General features: G+C 43.2%; 1 protein-coding gene across 4 annotated transcripts in view; it reads right to left on the bottom strand.

Annotated features, from left to right (window-relative positions):
* Positions 1 to 2,714: 2,714 nt before the first annotated feature.
* Positions 2,715 to 18,897, bottom strand: part of mvb12ba (multivesicular body subunit 12Ba) — a 47,260-nt gene continuing 31,077 nt past the window's right edge. For 3 of the 4 annotated variants that reach the window (XM_014145659.3, XM_014145650.3, XM_045693849.2), the window contains exons 7-10: positions 14,882 to 14,976; positions 11,041 to 11,096; positions 10,152 to 10,211; positions 2,715 to 7,859 (exon numbers count right to left, since the gene is read on the bottom strand). In XM_014145659.3, coding sequence (XP_014001134.1) covers positions 7,773 to 7,859; positions 10,152 to 10,211; positions 11,041 to 11,096; positions 14,882 to 14,976 — 298 coding nt within the window. In that variant the 3' untranslated portion in view covers positions 2,715 to 7,772. The remainder of the gene's footprint in view (positions 7,860 to 10,151; positions 10,212 to 11,040; positions 11,097 to 14,881; positions 14,977 to 18,897) is intronic. The other variant, XR_014379013.1, reaches the window with a different exon arrangement.

Raw genomic sequence — 18,897 nt, 5'->3', positions numbered from 1 at the left:
GTCTGAGGTCCTGAGCACTCTGGAGCAGGTTTTCGTCTGTACTTTGCTCCGTTCATCTTTGCCTCGATCCTGACTAGTCTCCCAGTCCCTGCCGCTGAAAAACATCCCCACAGCATGATGCTGCCACCACCATGCTTCACCGTAGGGATGGTGACAGGTTTCCTCCAGACGTGACGCTTGGCTTTCAGGCCGAAGAGTTCGGTCTTGTTTTCATCAGACTAGAGAATGTTGTTTCTCATGGTCTGAGAGTCTTTTAGGTGCCTTTTGTCAAACTCCAAGCGGGCTGTCATGTGCCTTTTACTGAGGAGTGACTTCCATCTGGCCACTCTACCATAAAGGCCTGATTGGTGGAGTGCTGCAGAGATGGGAGAACCTTCCAGAAGGACAACAATCTCCACAGAGGAACTCTCCAACTCCCCATCAGGTACTTGGTCACCTCCCTGACCGATGCCCTTCTCCCCCGATTGCTCAGTTTGACCGGGCGTCCAGCTCTAAGAGGAGTCTTAGTGTTTCCAAATGTCTTTCATTTAAGAATGGTGCCCTTCTCCAGATGCCTCAACACAATCCTGTCTCGGCGCTCTACAGACAATTTCTTTGACCTCATGGCTTGGTTTTTGCTCTGACATGCAGTCAACTGTGGGACCTTATATAGACAGGTGTGTGCCTTTCCAAACCATGTCCAATCAATTGAATTTACCACAGGTGGACTCCAAGTTGTAGAAACATCAAGGATGATCAATGGAAACAGGATGCACCTGAGCTCATAGCAAAGGGCCTGAATACTTATGTAAATAAGGTATGTTATTTTATATATATATATATGCAAAAATGTCTAAACCTGTTTTCACTTTGTCATTATGGGGTATTGTGTGTAGATTAAATTTGTTTAAAAACAACAACTCAGCAATCAATTTTAGAATAAGGCTGTAATGTAACAAAGTGGAAAAAGTCAAAGGGTCTGAACTTTCCAAAGACTGTATATTTTTCAAACTATCCCTTTAAGTTTGAAGTGAGGCTCATTGATATGACGTTGCCACGCTCAGCAGGATGAACCGCATACATTGCAGATATACAGCACCATGCAAAACATTACAGCGAAAAACATCTGCACGGACGTGCAGCATGATAGCAGTGGGACAAAAACAGTAGAGAAGTTTGGCCTCACACTTCGCGCTCTTAGTTGTGGAAGCTGGCCAGATATTGCCGTTTTTACTTTGTGCAACGCTGACTTTTTCATTAATAACAAGGCTGTTGGCTCCTGTCCCCCTTGAACCGTTAGCTTCTCCATGTTGGTAGCCCTAGTTCCCCTTGGGGAGTTGCAAGTTATTGCTGCTTGTGGATGCTCAGCCCTTTACTGAGCACATCTGGCTCTGATGAAAGGAGAAAGACGGCTGTAAATGTCCAAAAAGCATAGCACCTCCAAGAGTGTGCAGTGTTAGCGCACCTGTCTTAAGACCTTCTCTTTTCAATTGGCCATATCCTGTCCACTCTTTTCTTGCAAATGTACAGACAGCCCTGCTCTAACACACCCCCCCCCCCCCCCAAACTAAGAATGGCATCGCCTCAAATGATCTAAGGTATCATGACTCAATAACCTCTCAGTGGGTTCATCAATTAATCATTGATGTCACTGAAATACACACAGAATAACGGCTTGAAGGTTTAAAACATTCATACAATTACTTATTTTCTATGCTGTTGTTTTCTCCATTACTTATGCAACTAGTCCGACTATGTCAGTCAAAAGTTAGTTATTAAACCTTTTGACGGAGAAGGGATTACACCTTCCATCACAGTGGCTCAGAGGGAAGAACTCCACCTGCTGGCCCTCAACTGTCGTTTCAGACAGAACGCCACTTCATCACGGATCCCTCATTTTCTGGTCCTGAGGGAGCGACGCCCGGCAACAACCTGGTCCCGAGGGAGCGACGCCCGGCAACAACCTGGTCCTGAGGGAGCGACGCCCGGCAACAACCTGGTCCTGAGGGAGCGACGCCCGGCAACAACCTGGTCCTGAGGGAGCGACGCCCGGCAACAACCTGGTCCTGAGGGAGCGACGCCCGGCAACAACCTGGTCCTGAGGGAGCAAAAAACAAGCCAGAAACAACCTTCCCCAAAACCTGACCCCCCCCCCCCCCCCAACCATCAAACAACCACCCTCCTCAGGGGGTAGTTAGCGAGGCAGGTTCCCCATGAGTCTGCGCGATGGCCGCTCCTTTGATCTCACCAGAAAGGAATCCATTTGTTTTCCTGCTCCGGCCACTTAAATGCCATTCCCAAGGCAAGGCAACGGCGGAGCCTGGCCGGTCATCTCTCCTCAACATCTGCCCATCAGAGGGAGGGATCAGCTCACACCTTGCGTCATCACAACCCAATCGTCCTAATCGTCCTCACATGGCCACCAGCTGAAACAGCGGATGAAAGGGGGATATTTTTTTACCTAGACGGGGACCCTTCTGGTTAAGTAGTAGGGAACAAGATTAAAAGTTGAGATGCCATTTGTATTTTGTAGATGGTTTTGATATCCGTCCAAGACCTTTCTCTATAGAAGTGTACGAAAGACCACAACACGTATTACAGAAAAACCATACCTCTCAGGCTGCGTACATAATGTGCTGGGGCGGGTTGAATCTGGTCACAGCACTGGATATAACTAATCTTACTGTTAAATTTAGTCAACATATGTCTTGTTTTAAAATCAGAGACAAATCAGCCACCATTTTAATAAAGTTTTATTCAAAATGTGTTAATACAGACAGACAAACAAGCACACTGATTTGTCCCTATGTCAATATTAAAAGACAATGTTAAATAAATTAATACAAATGATACAATGACTTTTCTTTATAACTAGTTATCATTTTGAAGAGATGCACTAACTTGACATTGACTAAAGTAATCCATGGTACCATTAGCCTTAACCCAGTACGCTGGCATACAAGCAACATGCAAAAGTCTGCCTGACAAACTTGGACCCTAGTCCATTCTCTGCATAAACTCGGATAAGATGAAAGAAGATTCTATTTTGGTGACAAACAAAATGGAGAGGAATCAGAAGTTTAAAAAAAAAAAGCAGCCTTGACAGATATATGGCATTATGACAGGCACTCAGCGTTTCTGATGAAAGGTCTTTAAGATGGTAAATATCGAATTTAAAAAATGGGATTAAAAGTAACCTATATCCATGGAAAGGATAAATTGCTTCCCCGAATGGTTCCGTTACAGGTACAGTTTGGTGACAGTGGGTTGTGCGTGCCAGATTTCTCTGTTGCCGACGCATCTTGAGAGGAAAGTAACTTGTGGGTTTTGAAGTAGCTAGTTAAGAGGTCTCTCTCTCTGTTGTTTTACTAGTCATCATTAAAAACGACTGGGGTGGTACTGAGATGAGAGAACCCGCATGTTTGCACACTGCCGGATAACTAATGATTGAGGGAGCGAACCGACCACCAAAAAAAAAAAAAAAATAACATTTATAGAATGACGGAAGTAATGAAGAGCAGTGGGTTGAAATTAAATCAAAATGTAGGAAGCTTCTGAGAAACGGTAAATAAAAGATTACTCCATTACTTATTAACAAAAAACACGTGCAAACACACCTCAATGACACGCAGGGTAAACACTTTAACATAAGACTGCCATAATAATAATAATAACAACAGGCCCATATTGATCTGAACCATCTGATACCTAACAGATTAGGCTTTGAAACTAGGATACAAGGTTTGTCTTCTAACACCACCTCTTTATCAATTTTCAAACACAACTGGGGTGTGCCTTTTGGTTCATCATGTCATTCTGGTAATGTGACAGACTTAGCTAGTTCGTTATCTAAGCTAGCCACTCGGAGCTAATCAGTAACTCCTTCAGTATGTGTTGACATCATTTCACAGGATTTTGTTTTTGGACGGAAGCTGTAGAGATCCGTAAGAAATGGCACTTCTGTAGCCAAATATCTTATTTATCTGTTTTGTTTAAGCAGTAAATTACCTGGTATGATCGTGCATTGATCAGTTATACATTTTTTTTTTTTTTTTTTTATTGCTTTTTTTTTGTCCAAAATCGACCTTTTTTAAAACATCAGTTATCAACCACAGGATCCTCAGAGCCATAATGAATTCACAAGCATTTACAAATGAAGAGTTCTCAGGAAGACAAACAAAACATCATCGTATGTAACTCCAGTAGTACAGAGCTTCATGTTGTTTGGGTGGTTAGATTGTTAGTTAACACTCTAAAATATACATTTGAGGATTTAACTAATAATATAAACTGTGGAAGCTTCTCGTTGTCAATTTAAGTTTTGTTTACTGGTGGGATGAGAGTCATTCGAAGTAGGATAACCCAAACTCCATCCCAGGAGAGAAGAGTTGCAATTCAAAACAACAATTAAAAATCTACAAATCCCAGCTCAGCTACAGCTTGTTGGACAGTATCTCATAGTTGGAACGATTCCACGTCTGTCTTAAAAGGAGTCCATATTGAAAACAATACAGGACTGAAAACTTGACCTCGCTGAAATCAACAGTATTATTAAAATGTTAAATACACAGACAAATCATATTACTTAACAACAATGTATTTTATCATGACCATCTGAAGATATTTACACACCACAGTTCAGATGTAGAAGTACAGATGTAGGTTTACCATGATGCAGGCAGAACAAAACAAGCCGTAACGTGGGCATGGGAGCATTTACAAGCATCGTTTTTGAATGGACGTTTGGTCTAGTTAAACTAGCTAAGCTACTAGCGTGATCACAATATATAGGCAGTGCAATAACACAATCGATCTCTTTTTTGACATTGATTTGACAAATTTTTTTTTTTTTTGATTTTCTGAAAAATACAACACTGACATGTATTGGTCAATTATTCTGGGGAGAGAAGGATCAGAATACTCCTCAGAGCTTAAATGAGCGATTAGACAAAGAGAAAATAAAGAGCCGATTTAACTCATGTTTTTCCCCAAAGGGCACCAAGAGCTGCTCTAAGGAAACAACTTCTGCCAAGCATAGAAAGCTCAACTAAATTATGTTGAAACTTGATGCTTAAACTACAGCGATTAGAATACATCAGTACCAGGAATGCTAGGGGGGGGGAGAAGAAAAGGTTCTCCAGAGTTGACATTATTTTCTAGGCAGTGTTTAAAAAGCTTATGTTGAAAAGGAGCAACCCTGGATGCCATTTAAGACAAATACTGTTGTATAAAAAAAAAAAAAATCTCAATATTAATACCATTTAATATCAAGCATGTGTGGGTAAAAGAATGACAAGCAACAGCAAACAAACTAAAAGTCATATCAATGAGTGGTTTGATCACAGTTTGTTGTAGCACAGTTGAGGCAATAAGACAAAAAAAATGTAAGAACAGACTACAGTGTTGGGAAAAATACTATCGCAGAAGACGTGCGTTTCCTGATAGTTTGGGAGTGTGTAAGCTGGGTCGTGTTCAACAGAGACAATGTTTTGAAACCGGAAGGTACTAAACTGAACACAGCTTTCAGTTTCCTGTTGCCAAACATTTTTGATATGGTGAACACAAAACCCAAGGTTTAGAGGGAATCGTGTCAGAGTTTGGAGAAAGCTGAGGAGATGGGGGTGTTATTAGTTATAGCACCCCCCCATGCCAATGGACAGGCAAAACATCAGGAACACTTAAATTACAATAAGTCGTTTTTGACAGTTTAGAAGACCACATATCAGATTATGAATGAATCTAAAGACTGTTACTTGAGCCCAAATTATTAAGTGTGTTCTTCTTGATACAAGAACATCACATTTAGTTCAAAACACATATTATACACATAATTAAAACATGATCTATTTTGTTCATTAAGAAAATGAAAGTGGCAAATGAATACTATCACAATGCTGGCCCTTGTGACCTGACTAGAGAAAGAAAAGGCTCTCATTGGTAACTGGCTCCTTAAAAACAAAGCAGTAGGTTTCTGTCAAACTCATTCTGCGAGAAATAGAAAATACAGCTTTTAAAGATAAGAAATACTAAAATCATGACAAGACTGAGTAAGCCACAGTGAAACTGGTAACAGATGCAAACATCTGGCTTTGAAAAAAAATAAAAATAAAATAAAAAAGTGGCGTGTTGTCCAGCTAACGGTAAGACCTTACCGACTCTTACAGTCCATTTACTAGTGGTTCTGATTTTAATCCAAGGAGTGTCTCAGACCAGAAAGAACATTGATGGAGTCGTCGTTGAAACGTGACAGAATAGCCGAGGCAAAGAGTAAGAACAACTGAAATGACTAAATAATAACTCACAAAGAATGACGAGAGACAAGAACATTCTCAAAGCAGTTTGTGAACTGTCCTTATCAATATTGTTGGGGGACATTTATGTTACAGTAACACATGTAAGCTGGCTTCTCCTCTTCCTGGGCTTACATCTAGTGTACAGGGAGGTGGTGAGGTGGGGGGGACTGTAGCTAAGCTGCTCTTTGATGCAGAAATATCCAGACGACCAATGGAACGAAGGCGAGACCAGTGGGTTGCACACTGCTTATATCCAATAGGGTATTATAGATCACTGTTTGTTCCAACAAACCCAACTCTGTGGGTGCTTTAAAGTTCCCGAAAGGAGGGATGATCAAATGTGCATTTCTAGACTAAACTGGTGCCTCTGCCACGATGGTTCATGGGGTGAATGGGCAAGCCTTGCGCTCTCTCTCCTCCCTTAACCACCAAGGGTACAAAAATCACACAACCATCAGGTTCACAGGTCTTTCCATCCTGAATGCACACTGGAGCTCGTCTCTACCACACACCTGTGAAAGTCTTAATGCCGTGGAGCGTTTCCCTCCTCCTTCCAATAAGCAGTACTGAACTTTAAAAACAAACAAGAAACAACTGGGTAACCAAAGGACTTCTGTTTGTTCATTTTGTTTCCTTTTCGAAAGAAAAGGACCATCCATTTGGACAGTGGACCAAGCTGTCCCAATGACTGTATTGTTTTGTTTGGTAGGAGTGGAGTGGAGGGAGGCAAGGAGGGAGACAAGGAGGCAAGGAGGGAGGAAGGGAAGCAAGGAGGGAGGGAGTGAGGAAGGGAAGCAAGGGAGGCAAGGAGGGAGGAAGGGAGGCAAGGAGGGAGGAAGGGAGGAAAGGAGGAAGGAAAGGAAGGCAAGGAGGGAGACAAGGAGGGAGGAAGGGAGGCAAGGAGGGAGGGAGTGAGGAAGGGAGGCAGGGAGGGAGGGAGGAAGGGAGGCAGGCGGGGAGGAAAGCAGGCCGAAGGGAGAGAGGGAGACCTAGTTTCCTCTTTCGCTCTGTCTCCCTGGCTTGGTTTGTGTGGGATGGTTCTCAGTAGTAGTAGTGTGAGTCTCTCCTCCTCTCCTGCTGTAGGACTGGGGGAGGCTCAGACCTCTCTGTAGGGGAGGAGAAGGAGGGAGAGACAAGTCTCTCTGTAGGGGAGGAGGCTCAGACCTCTCTGTAGGGGAGGAGGCTCAGACCTCTCTGTAGGGGAGGAGGCTCAGACCTCTCTGTAGGGGAGGAGGCTCAGGTCTCTGTACTCTCTGTAGGGGAGGAGGGGGAGGCTCAGATCCGTGTGGGACTGGGGGGGGGACTGGGGGGGGACTGGGGGGCTCAGGCCTCAGAGCCCAGGGAGATCCGTGTGGGACTGGGGGGGGAGAGGAGGGGGGGCTCAGGCCTCAGAGCCCAGGGAGATCCGTGTGGGACTGGGAGGAGGGGGGGGCTCAGGCCTCAGAGCCCAGGGAGATCCGTGTGGGACTGGGGGGGGGACGGGGGGGGGGACTGGGGGGCTCAGGCCTCAGAGCCCAGGGAGATCCGTGTGGGACTGGGGGGCAGTCTCGCTGCTGCGCTGTGCTCCGTGCGGAAACTATACTCGTACTGAGAGAAGGTAGATGGAGAGAGATGGAAAGAAAGATATTATCAGGACTACATTACAAATAATAAAGCATATTTAGTGCATTTGTTTAACACACCTTTGAAAACTGTTAGGGCCACCCATTAGTCTCATACAGTTACCAGTCTCTGACTGGATTTTTGGTCAAAGTATTCCCCCTTGTGGCCAAGCCCAGCACAAGCCAAAACATTCTATCCTGCACAAAAATAGAAGGTAGTTCCCCACTGATAGATGCTTGAGGTCTGGAATCAAATCAAACTCATTTAAAACCAAACAAACGCTTATTAAAATGCTGAATTAAGAGAGAACAATAGTGTTTTGGGTTAAGAGGACTGCCAACCGTTTGTTGTAATACCTGAATGACCCCCCCCCCCCCAAAAAAAATATCTATTACAACAAACTGAACTAAACAATTCAACTAAGAGATTACAATCAAAGTTTTCAATGAAATGATTTCAGTTGATTTGCTGTGTGGTAAGAAACCAGGGCACTAGGCGATGATGTCACTACTAGTTGACAGATCTTCTCCATACCACAGGATTACGATTAAACAAGCAGACGTTAACGGGATTCCCACCGCACCAATTCGTGGCTTGAAAAGCAATTGCAGAGGACACACACACACACACACACACACACACACACACTATGGTACAGACCTGCCAGATGAGCAAGATTCAACAAAGTATCTTGTATTGGTCTTAACCCTAAACCTTTATATATTACCTTAATCAAGGATTAGTCTGAACTGAGACTCACCTGGTCCGATCTATTGTCTCACCTGGTCTGATCTATTGTCTCACCCAGTCCGATCTATTGTCTCACCTGGTCCGATCTATTGTCTCACCTGGTCCGATCTATTGTCTCACCTGGTCCGATCTATTGTCTCAATTGAGACTCACCTGGTCTGATGTATTGTCTCACCTGGTCTGATGTATTGTCTCACCTGGTCTGATCTATTGTCTCACCTGGTCTGATCTATTGTCTCAACTGAGACTCACCTGGTCTGATCTATTGTCTCACCTGGTCCGATCTATTGTCTCAACTGAGACTCACCTGGTCTGATCTATTGTCTCACCTGGTCCGATCTATTGTCTCACCTGAGCCTCACCTGGTCCGATGGGTATGTGGTTGAGACAATATTGTTTTTCTGCCATGTTCATTCGTCAACATTCCAGGTTTTAAGACATTTTTTTTTTTTTTGTATGTCTGTTCCCCTTTCCATCTCTCCCTCATCCCTGCAATCCATCACCATCTTCCTCACCCCTTGTCCATCTCTCCCTCATCTCTCCCGTTGCAGCTCCCCACAGGATGAAGACGTCAACTCAAATTGTGGGCTAATCAACACTTAAAAGAGACACCAATTACTTATGTTGGCAAGTTCCTCTAGTCATTGGGGAAATGGGAGCCTAATGGCTGGAACCGACACCATCTGAAGCAATGAGGGGAGAAAAGCATGTAGCACCCGTCCCAACAAATATTATTGGCTGCTGTATATGATTACAGGATTCATTCTCATCACTGGAACATGCCTTTTAATTTACTCAATGTCTTCCCTTAATTACTGGATTTTGAATAGCATCAGCACATTAATATGCAACCCTTCGACGGGCAAACGTCACAGAGTAGAGGGCGAAATAGGTCAAATACAGGCCTCTAGTGGACAGATGGAGAAACACAGAGGCACTTCACACAACATTGCGTCCTGCCATTACAACAGTAAGTGAAAATGCTGCCTTCACAAAGCACTAACCAATAAGCTATGTACCTCATCTCCATAATTATTTAACTCATTTTCTCTGGGTTCCTTCCACTCCACTGATCATGTGGATTAGACACTACGACTTATTTTGTCCCCTCGCACACTAGGTAGGGGTAACGTCTGCTCGTTTATTCTTTTAAGAGAGACATACACACCCGTGGCAATGCTCAGTGCTCTGACCCAAGAGAGGCTTGGGTGTGGTTTAATTCAGAGAGGGCTCATCTCTGCCTGAAAGGCCCCTCTAAACTCCACGTGTAAAGCCCTTTTACATAATCAACACAAGACCAGAACTGTGCTCACCTGGGCCTCTATCAAATGCTGGAACCCGTTTTTGAAGGCAGTCGATGATGTCATATGTCTCGGTGGGTCGGTGTACATGGTGTTACGAGTTTAGCCTGGTCCCCAGGCTCGGTTTGTGGAGTCTTGCCAACTCCTATGGTGTTCGGCATGACGGCACAAACAGATCTGGAACCAGGCTAATACGAGTTAGCCTGGGGTGAGACGGTGAACTCACCTCTTTCTCAATCTCCGTCAGCGACTTGATTGTGATGCCCATCAGATCCACCTGCTGCAGCTGCAATACAGATGGTCAACAGGACATGAAGTTGAATGTATGTAAGGTTAACAATACAGATGGCCGACAGGACATGAAGTTGAATGTATGTAAGGTTAACAATACAGATGGTCGACAGGACATGAAGTTGAATGTATGTAAGGTTAACAATACAGATGGCCGACAGGACATGAAGTTGAATGTATGTAAGGTTAACAATACAGATGGCCGACAGGACATGAAGTTGAATGTATGTAAGGTTAACAATACAGATGGCCGACAGGACATGAAGTTGAATGTATGTAAGGTTAACAATACAGATGGCCGACAGGACATGAAGTTGAATGTATGTAAGGTTAACAATACAGATGGCCGACAGGACATGAAGTTGACAGGCTGGGCGAGCATGTTGAATGCATGTAAGGTTAACAGACTTCTCTCAGTCTGTACCTATTCTTGATCAACCAGTTTCACACACAATCTAATCAAGCTTATATCTACATCAGAGGCAAGAATATTGCCCCGTTGCATTTTGTTTTTTCACAACTATGACGGGCAGGAGTGGAGGGAGGCAGACAGACGGGGATTGTAGCCGCTGGGGCGGCAGCGTAGCCTAGTGGTTAGAGCGTTGAACCGAAAGGTTGCAAGTTCGAATCCCGAGCTGACAAGGTACAAATCTGTCGTTCTGCCCCTGAACAAGGCAGTTAACCCACTGTTCCTAGGCCGTCATTGAAAATAAGAATTTGTTCTTAACTGACTTACCTAGTTAAATAAAGGTAAAATAAAAATAAATTAAAAAAAACAGTCAAGATTACATTTTGTGAGTGAACCAACCGAAAGACAGACTCACATCATCGGAAGCGCAGGCAAACTTTTCAGAGATCATGAAAGGCACTCCATCCATTGCTGAAAGAGACAAAGAAGACTCATTACACCACAAGATACATAATGGCTGGCCTCGAGGTTAGAGCGAGGCGCTGACTACGTGAAAAATCTGTCGCTGTGCCCTTGACCAAGGCACTTAACCTCAATTTCTTCCAGGGGCGCTGTATAATGTTGACCTTGCATGTTACACCCTCAGGGAGTGAAGTATCAGGGGGAATTGGGATATTCAAAAAATACATTTCCATTAAAAACGTGTTACAGGACAAATATAAGCAGCCCCTAAATTATGTAATAATACCTAAAACCCTCTGTCAGAAGGTTCCGTCAAGGCCACTGGGTCTGTTGCCTTATTGCTAATCAACCTCCCTCAAGTCCCAATATATCTCCAAAGAAACCAAATATATACACACTAGATTCAAACTCTATATAAATAGCTCTTTAGCTCCAAGGTCAAATTCCTGGTCTTGAGGCGTGATGGCTTAGCTATAATGTGGAACCATGATGATCGTTCAATAACAAAAAACCTCGGGCCTGCATAGTTTGACCAAAGTTTCAGTTTGACCCCAGTGTATGGCTTTTGGTTCAGCCGAATGAGTACAAAACAGGGTATGTGTTTAAATTGAAGACGTCGGAGTAAAGTGTTAATTACAACCTCCCAAATGTACTATGTAGCCTTTACCACATTTAAAATGACAGGCCTTTCTGACCAACTATGTCAACGATTGCATTTGTCACACTTCCGAAATGTAAATCTTATTTAAAATCCTGTACAGATGACATGGGGTGTAGGCCAGGGGTTAGAGGTGAGGATGGGGTGAAGACAGAGAGAATTATCCAATGAAAGAGCCCAAATGCATTCAACAATCCCTTTTAAACCTGTTGACCCGTGAAAAGCTGGCACAGGTCAATTGTTAATTCGTACCGTGTTACTCCTCCAAATATAATACAAATGTAAATAAACCTCATACAAACAAAAACAGATTTGTCCTTCAACCTCCATGTCTAGTGCCTCGTCTTTCCTAACTAACCTTAAACTCTGTAGGGCACAGAACCCACCCCCTTCAGATCAACCAAGGAGAGGAGACAAGGGAAGGCCGCTTCCTTCAAGCAGAGCATTAGAAGCTCATTAATAACTTACTTAAATAACCCGTGGAAGATCTTTTAAGGGACATTAGGATGATGAATCTTTATAAATTGTCTTTAAATGGCTTGGATTTGGAAGGCATAATTTCATCTGGCTGTAATTAGCTGGGGTATAAAGCATGGCCACACTCCTCCGTGGGATGGATGGACAGTATGTCGCTGTCTCCTCAGGCCATGTGTTGCGACGGGTAGGGTTTCAAAATTCCGCTATCTGTCCCACAATTCCACAGTTTTCCAGAAATTCGGGTTGGAAGATAACTGAAATGATGAGAGAATAAGCAAGGAATACAGAAATTCTCCAACCCAAACCAGGATTTCTGGTAAACCAGAATTTTGGGAAAGTAAGCAGAATTTTGCAACCTGAGACAGGGGGTTATGGGAGATGTAGTGAGGGCCGATGGGGCATACTGAACTGAAGGAGACCTGTAGTGGTACTACATCTACTGAACTGAAGGAGACCTGTAGTGGTACTACATCTACTGAACTGAAGGAGACCTGTAGTGGTACTACATCTACTGACCTGAAGGAGACCTGTAGTGGTACTACATCTACTGACCTGAAGGAGACCTGTAGTGGTACTACATCTACTGAACTGAAGGAGACCTGTAGTGGTACTACATCTACTGACCTGAAGGAGACCTGTAGTGGTACTACATCTACTGACCTGAAGGAGACCTGTAGTGGTACTACATCTACTGAACTGAAGGAGACCTGTAGTGGTACTACATCTACTGAACTGAAGGAGACCTGTAGTGGTACTACATCTACTGAACTGAAGGAGACCTGTAGTGGTACTACATCTACTGAACTGAAGGAGACCTGTAGTGGTACTACATCTACTGAACTGAAGGAGACCTGTAGTGATACTACATCTACTGAACTGAAGGAGACCTGTAGTGGTACTACATCTACTGAACTGAAGGAGACCTGTAGTGGTACTACATCTACTGACCTGAAGGTGACAGGGACCACATCTGGGTTGTGTCATGTAGCTTGTTGACTACTTGTGCTCTTTGACTAATAAAGTGTAAAACCAAGAGGAGGATTTGAGACCCAGAGTTGGGGATGTGTTTGGATAAGAAGCATAGAGCCCATGGTGCTTCAAATGTATACTTTTTACTATGTCATTTGTTTTTATTTCTCCATTCTAATGATCCCAAATATCTGGATGGATTTGACTGAAAACCTCAACTGTCAAAAGGCCATCCTTTTCACTGTATTAATAGTGAACTAAAACTTGGGTGTCGATAGGATGAAATTCAATTTAAAAAAAATAGCAAAAAATAAATGGGAGGAAATGAAAAGTAGAAGAAAAGTCCTTTCCATAATCAGTGAGCCAGACGTCATCTGGAACTATTAAGCCTATTCCACACACAGAGCGACGAGGGGGTGTGGGGGAGGGATCAATCGTCTGAGCGTATTAATAAAATATCCTAAATTACACAAGTCATAAATCCTGGGGAAAATGAAGCGCACCCTCGCCTGTCACTGCTATTTTAGCTTTAGAGACGTCACCAAGAGTGGGGTGAGCGCTCGATAAGGCTGAACGGCAAAGAGATTAATATGTAAATTACATTGAGCATTTTACAAGCCTCGAATACCCTTCCCCTTCCTCCCCTCAAAAGACAACTTCTGTCTGAGGCTTTTCCGCTTCTCATTGTACCCCCACCCACCCACCCCGCCACCACCCACCTCATGTTTAATTCATTCGGGGACTCACCTGTCAGTTTCAGCCTCTAATGCTGCAGGGGGTGTCATTATTGCGACCTCCGTCAAGGAGCTAGCGTAGGTTTTAATTGGAAAGCGCCGCTGAGTTCTCGGAGCTACAATTATTAGGGGCAAATTAAAAATAAAAAAAGGGCAGGTGCAGCTCCTTAAAATGGCTGATATCTGATATTTGTTTCAGCGGATATCAAAAAGGGTACCGTCGCCGGCATCTGACTGACGGTTTTTGTCTCGTCTTAATTGGTTACTAGACTTCTCTCCCGACTGACATCGTGGCCGTTCAAACAACGTGGGAGTAATGAAAGCGATCCGTCGAAGCGAACTGATGTCTACTGCAGTGTTGATGAGTGGGGCGGTCATGTTGGTTTCGCAGCCTTTCCCAACTGTGTAGGGGTCACCCGGAGTTGATAGAACAGAAGGAAAACTTTTGGGTAAAGCACAAAATGTCCTGCTTTACCCAAAGGGTTTCCTACACTCAACTCCAGGAGATATTTCCTGTGTCAGTGTTGTGTCTACTCCAGAATTAGTTTTGTTTATTTTGATGTGCCAATGATAGAGTACAAAGAAACCCCTATTAGATTGTACTGGGAGTAGTAATGCATAGCTCATTAAGTGAAAATTACATGTAAAATAGAGTAAGAGAGAGTATGGAAGAAATTGAGTCGCCCAGTACCAGGGGGGGTCCATCTCTCTGGCTCACCACACGATGTCTCTCTTTGAATTCGTAACATATCTATCTCACTACATCCGAAGCCCTGGACTCCTTGAGGGGTAGCTACCACAAGTGACTTCAGAGTAAACTGAGGGATAACACTAAATTCAAATGAATATTATGCAATGGGTGAAAAAAAAAAAAACACACAAAAAACATTGAATATATGCATATTCCAAAAGATTTTTGCTATTGAGACAGGGAAGAAACGTAGACAGTAGCTCACCTGATATGGCATACAGGTTGGAGTTCTGGTGTTCAAAATCTGGTCTAGTAGTAGTTTGCCTTTTGAAACTGGCAGGGAGTGTCATGGATATATGTCTGTAGGGGACAAACAGAATTTAAAAAAAAAGCCATGTTTAGTTATCAATGTATCATAAAAAAAAATGATATAGAATGTTACATGTACCATGATTTCTTATCTTGTACAAGCTTCCACATCAAGAAACAACGTGTAATTTTAATCTAGCCAGGGGAAAACGGCCCACAAGAAACTTCTCAATCTCTAATAAAGCTTTCATCAATTTAGTTAAGAATTAAAAAAAAAAAAAACAGTCCTAAATTGAAAGTTTATACTATGAAATCTAGAAGAATATTCAAAGTATTTTGATGTCAAAGATTTTACAGATAAAAATCAGTTAGAAGCGATTGATACCAAAACAAGACCTCGAGACTTCCTCGTTGCCCCAAAACAGTCAGCGATATTTACAAACAGACAGTCTGGTTCTCGGGTTTATTCTGCCATGATGGGGGTCGACCTTTTAACATCATCAATTCCATCAGCGTGTGGACATGCTCCTCTCAGACAGGACAGCGGAGGATTATTATTATTTATTTTTAAAAGGTTGACGACAATCGTCAATCTAGGCATTGGCCACGGACAGCTTTAATGAAGATCTCCTTTCCAGCTCATCTCAAAAGGTTGACTGAGGAAGTGGAGGGGAATTATGTCGGTGATAGGATTCCGACGGCGGTGTGATATTTCACAAACTCAGATTGACCTGACAGATATTGTTTGGGTGCTCTTTCTGAGTATGCCTGCCTTTGGCCGCACTAGACCAAACATCCATTAATATCCAGAAATGAATACAGTAAATAAGCTGCTTTTGAGAGAACTACTCTCTCGGCCAGAACGACCAGCGTACTCAGGAGTTGCGTCTAGAGTCAAATCAGAAACAAGAACAGTCGCTTTTAATGAAAAGCTTTTGAATACTGTATAGCAGGGCTCTCCAACCCTGTTCCCAGAGAGCTACCCTCATGTAGGGTTTCGCTCCAACCCCCCAGCTGAAACTAACCTGATTCAGTTTATCAACCAGTTCATTATTAGAATCAGGTGTGCTAGATTAGAGATGGAACGAACACCTACAGGTCTCGGTTTCCCGATAGCGATGGAATTTATAAGCTTACAAGTGTTTTAACGATGCATCTTTCCTACAATGGCTTTCCTAAAACACCACGCAGTGAGAACGTTCGCTAAGTGCGTTGGAGCATAGTGTCGATACTGACAGGATCGAAAGGCAGCACTGTTCTCGGATCAGATTTCGCCATTCAAATCTTACCTTGACATTTATAATTATAATAATTACAGCCAGCCTGCAATTAGCAAAACAGAACTCAATTGAATGAACAAGAAATGTATTTAAATATTTAATTATATTAGGCCTATACTGTAGCCTATTTATCTTGAAAAAAACAGCCTTTTTTCCCCCTCCTTCACTTGTTTGTAACAAAACAGCAAAGACATTGGTAACTTTGTATTTGTAGTCAACTTCACTGTGAAATTATCGGTGGTCACAGAGAGACAGATTGATTCTATGTTTAGTGGAGATCTTCTGTGTATAAAGTGACGCAGTAGGTACAAAAAACGAATCAAACGAAGCACTTAGCTGTTTGAGTGGTCTGAGGAAATTAGTAAAATAAGTGTTTCAGTGCAAATTTGGTAACGATGGTTTTTGGGTAAACAGCTCAGAGATGTAACGATACTCCTGTGAAGGTTCTTACGACGAACTTAGCCTTAAGATGCCTTTTGGAAACCGGGCCCTGGATGGTACGGTAGCTCCCCTGGAACAGGGTTCGAGAACCCTGCTGCAGAGACACTTCACAGGCAAGATGTTACACTAACAAGCATCCATGGTCCTTCTGTGGCTGTCAAACTTTTCTCAAATGAAAAACGGTATTTATTAAACTCAGAAAATCAGCCACATCTCAGAGAAGCTCCAAGGCTTTAGACTGGTGACTCAATTGACATATAGGCAATAAGTTACTCAGTAAACAAAGCACAGAAAAACTGACTGCGGTGGTTAGGGATTGGATTACAGTGTCCATGAGTTTGGAATCCAATTTATCATCGTTGTGGGGAACAAGATGCCACTCCTCTTGTTTCTCTGCCGAGGTTCTGACTGCGGTGTGCTGAAATTCTTTAGTAAATTACAGAAGAGAACATTGTGGGGCGGCAAAGGGACTGAAACAATTATGCATCGTAACAATCCAGTCTTTTGGAGCGAATTTAAGTAATTTTGTCAGGCACACAGAAAAGAAAATATGTTTTAACCTTCGCTACCACTTTGTAAGTATGTTGGAGCCAGTGCTGGGGTCAACTAGTAATTCAACTCCATTTTGCACTAGCTTGGTGGTCATTGAACTAAATTAAAATCTAGGTAGTGTTTACAGTAGTTAATTACTTTTTTTGCAATGCAGTGGTGTAGCTAACTACTGGAACTCCAGCACTTTTTCCCCCACTACAGCCTAATTCTCACTTAAAAACATTGTTTTTGTTTTTAATTACACATTCTGTTAACATCTGACATTTCAGATATACATACAGTGCATTTGGGAAGTTTTCAGACCCCTTGACATTTTCCACATTTTGTCACGTTACAGCCTTATTCTAAAATTAATTAAATAGTTCCCCCCATCAATCTACACACAATAATGATAAAGCAAAAACAGGTTTATAAATGTAATATATATAAAAATCACAATAGCGTAAGTATTCAGACCCTTTACTCAGTACTTGAAGCACCTTTGGCAGCGATTACAGCCTAGAGTCTTCTTGGAAATGATACTACAAAGCTTGGCACATCTGTATTTGGGGAGTTTCTCCCATTCTTCTCTGCAGATCCTCTCAAGCTCTGTCAGGTTGGATGGGAGCGTTGCTGCAGAGATGTTCATTCGGGTTCAAGTTGGGGCTCTGGCTGGGCCACTCAATGACATTCAGAGACTTATCCCAAAAGCCACTCCTGCACTGTCTTGGCTGTGTGCTTAGGGTCGTTGTCCTGTTGGAAGGTGAACTGAGTGTCCTGAGTGCTCTGGAGCAGGTTATCATCATGGAGCTCTCTGTACTTTGCTCTGTTAATCTTTGCCTCGATCCTGACTAGTCTCCCAGTCCCTGAAAAACATCTCCACAGCATGATGCTGCCACCACCATGCTTCACCGTAGGGATGGTGCCAGCTTTCCTTCAGACGTGACGCTTGGCATTCAGGCCAAAGAGTTCAATCTTGGTTTCATCAGACCAGAGAATCTTGTTTCTCATGGTCAGAGTCCTTTAGGTGCCTTTTGGCAAACTCCAAGCAGGCTGACAATTGCCTTTTACTGAGGAGTGGCTTCCGTCTGGCCACTCTACCATAAAGGCCTGATTGGTGGAGTGCTGCAGAGATGGTTGTCCTTCTGGAAGGTTCTCCCATCTCCACAGAGGAACTCTGGAGCTCTGTCAGAGTGACCATCAGGTTCTTGGTCACTACAGACCCGAACCGGGTCTGTAGTGACGTCTCACGCACTGCGATGCAGTGCCTTAGACCATGCACACACACACTGGCAAAGATGTTCAGCAGGCAGGCAGATGCCTTGAAAAACTTGAAAAAAACATTCTCCCCCTCCGAAACATAGCTGTAGCCTACTGATGTTACAAGTGTGAATCAGAAGATGGGGAGAGAGAATTTTAATTAAAGAATGGATGAACTTTTCCAAATGTTAGTTAGGGATACTTTAGTTCACATTGGATTTATTAACTACAAAAAGCTAGACGTGTTTTTAATTCTGGTGACGCTCTGCGCACACACAAGCTTTGTTAGCTAACTCAAGTTCAAAGACATTGAAAGTTCCTCCATAGAAGCCGTACCTCCGTAGGTATAATTCTGTGAGCCTAATTCAGATAATGCATGTCATCACAAGATGCCCAATGCTCCTCCACCCTCTTTCGCCACCTGCAAAGTTTCAGTTGCATCTCGACGCCTGACACTTGT

The sequence above is a fragment of the Salmo salar genome, chromosome 01, assembly GCF_965601325.2.
Source record: "Salmo salar chromosome 01, fSalSal1, whole genome shotgun sequence".
NCBI classification, from domain to species: domain Eukaryota; kingdom Metazoa; phylum Chordata; class Actinopteri; order Salmoniformes; family Salmonidae; genus Salmo; species Salmo salar.
Note: the sequence above shows the minus strand (reverse complement) of the source record. Positions and strands in the feature narration are given on the sequence as shown.